The sequence below is a fragment of the Sinocyclocheilus anshuiensis genome, unplaced genomic scaffold (genome assembly GCF_001515605.1).
Source record: "Sinocyclocheilus anshuiensis isolate Anshui unplaced genomic scaffold, SAMN03320099.WGS_v1.1 scaffold681, whole genome shotgun sequence".
Taxonomy (NCBI): Eukaryota; Metazoa; Chordata; class Actinopteri; order Cypriniformes; family Cyprinidae; genus Sinocyclocheilus; species Sinocyclocheilus anshuiensis.
Window position 1 is genome coordinate 364,750 of NW_015537978.1, and position 1,123 is coordinate 365,872.

General features: G+C 37.5%; 1 protein-coding gene across 4 annotated transcripts in view; it reads right to left on the bottom strand.

Annotated features, from left to right (window-relative positions):
• LOC107672582 (neuronal PAS domain-containing protein 2-like) overlaps positions 1-1,123 on the bottom strand; it is a 69,574-nt gene that overhangs the window by 19,325 nt on the left and 49,126 nt on the right. For 2 of the 4 annotated variants that reach the window (XM_016465838.1, XM_016465851.1), the window contains exons 2-3: positions 482-885; positions 294-350 (exon numbers count right to left, since the gene is read on the bottom strand). In XM_016465838.1, coding sequence (XP_016321324.1) covers positions 294-350; positions 482-555 — 131 coding nt within the window. In that variant the 5' untranslated portion in view covers positions 556-885. Of the gene's footprint in view, positions 1-293; positions 351-481; positions 1,118-1,123 lie in introns of those variants that run through there. The other 2 variants (XM_016465845.1, XM_016465857.1) reach the window with 2 other exon arrangements.

A 1,123-nucleotide genomic window follows, 5' to 3' on the forward strand; every position in this document is an offset into this window, starting at 1 on the left:
CGTACCCACTGTATATATATATATATATATATATATTTCAAAATCCTTTCAACCCTTTCAATTATCTCCAATTTTCATTGCTCTCCTTCTTTCTCTCTCAGCCCTAGACACTTTTTCTCAAGGAAAATCTGTTGTGTTGAGTGAAAGTGTGAAGAGCTTTTAGAGGTGTGATTTCTTAATTTTCACCTCTGGACACAATTAAAGTTCAAAGGTTTACAGTCTAATGTGGGATTTTATTATTCAGCATTGCACAATAATGTGTACTACGACTATGAAGAGCTAAACACACAGACCTTTTTGCTCTGTCTTTCTCATCTTCATCCATTAAATCATCCACACAGCTGCCTGTGCTGAGAGGAAATCACAGGAAAATGGTTTCTATTTAAAATTTATTTTTGGAACTCTGAAAATCGTACAAAATATATATAACATGGAAAATGAATTCTAAATGTGCAGAAAGCACATGCTAGTGTAGACTCACTCCCATTCCCTCCGGGTGGACGGACAAAGGCCTCCAAACTCCGAAAGGTTGTCCATGCTCACTCCTTCTCCCATTCAGGCCATCTGGAAAGGCTAGCGTGTCCCATTCGTGTCTTCTACACTCGAAACACCCACAGAAATTCTACTGGACACCACACGCTAACCACCTAATGCTAGTGGTTAGCCACTACTCACAAATCTTTGATGGCAAGCCACCGGTGTTGAATGGCAGCCAATAGATGCTGCAGTAATGTTCTTACAGCTAGCCAGTCCTCAAAGGTCAATAACTAGCTTACCATCAAGATATTGTTTATCTTGACTCTTGTCTTCCAGATGAAAATTGCTAATGTACACTTGCAAAACGGTTTTCTCTCTCCATGAAGTTAATGATGGAAACAGAAGAACCTGTGGAAGAAAACAAAAAGCGTGTTTTAGTTGCCAGGTATTATGCTGTATTTATGATTGCTTTAGTCCATGACTAATTTATTCTGTAACTGAAAGTGTCTGACAATGCTAAGTAGTATTGGGCTGGTCATGTGATCTCAACTCAAAAAAGCTTTTTATAGACTAGAGGCTCCTGTAAGAAGGCCTATACATAATTTTAAAAATATTTTTCTTTTTTTTTTCTCTTTTTTTTTTTTTT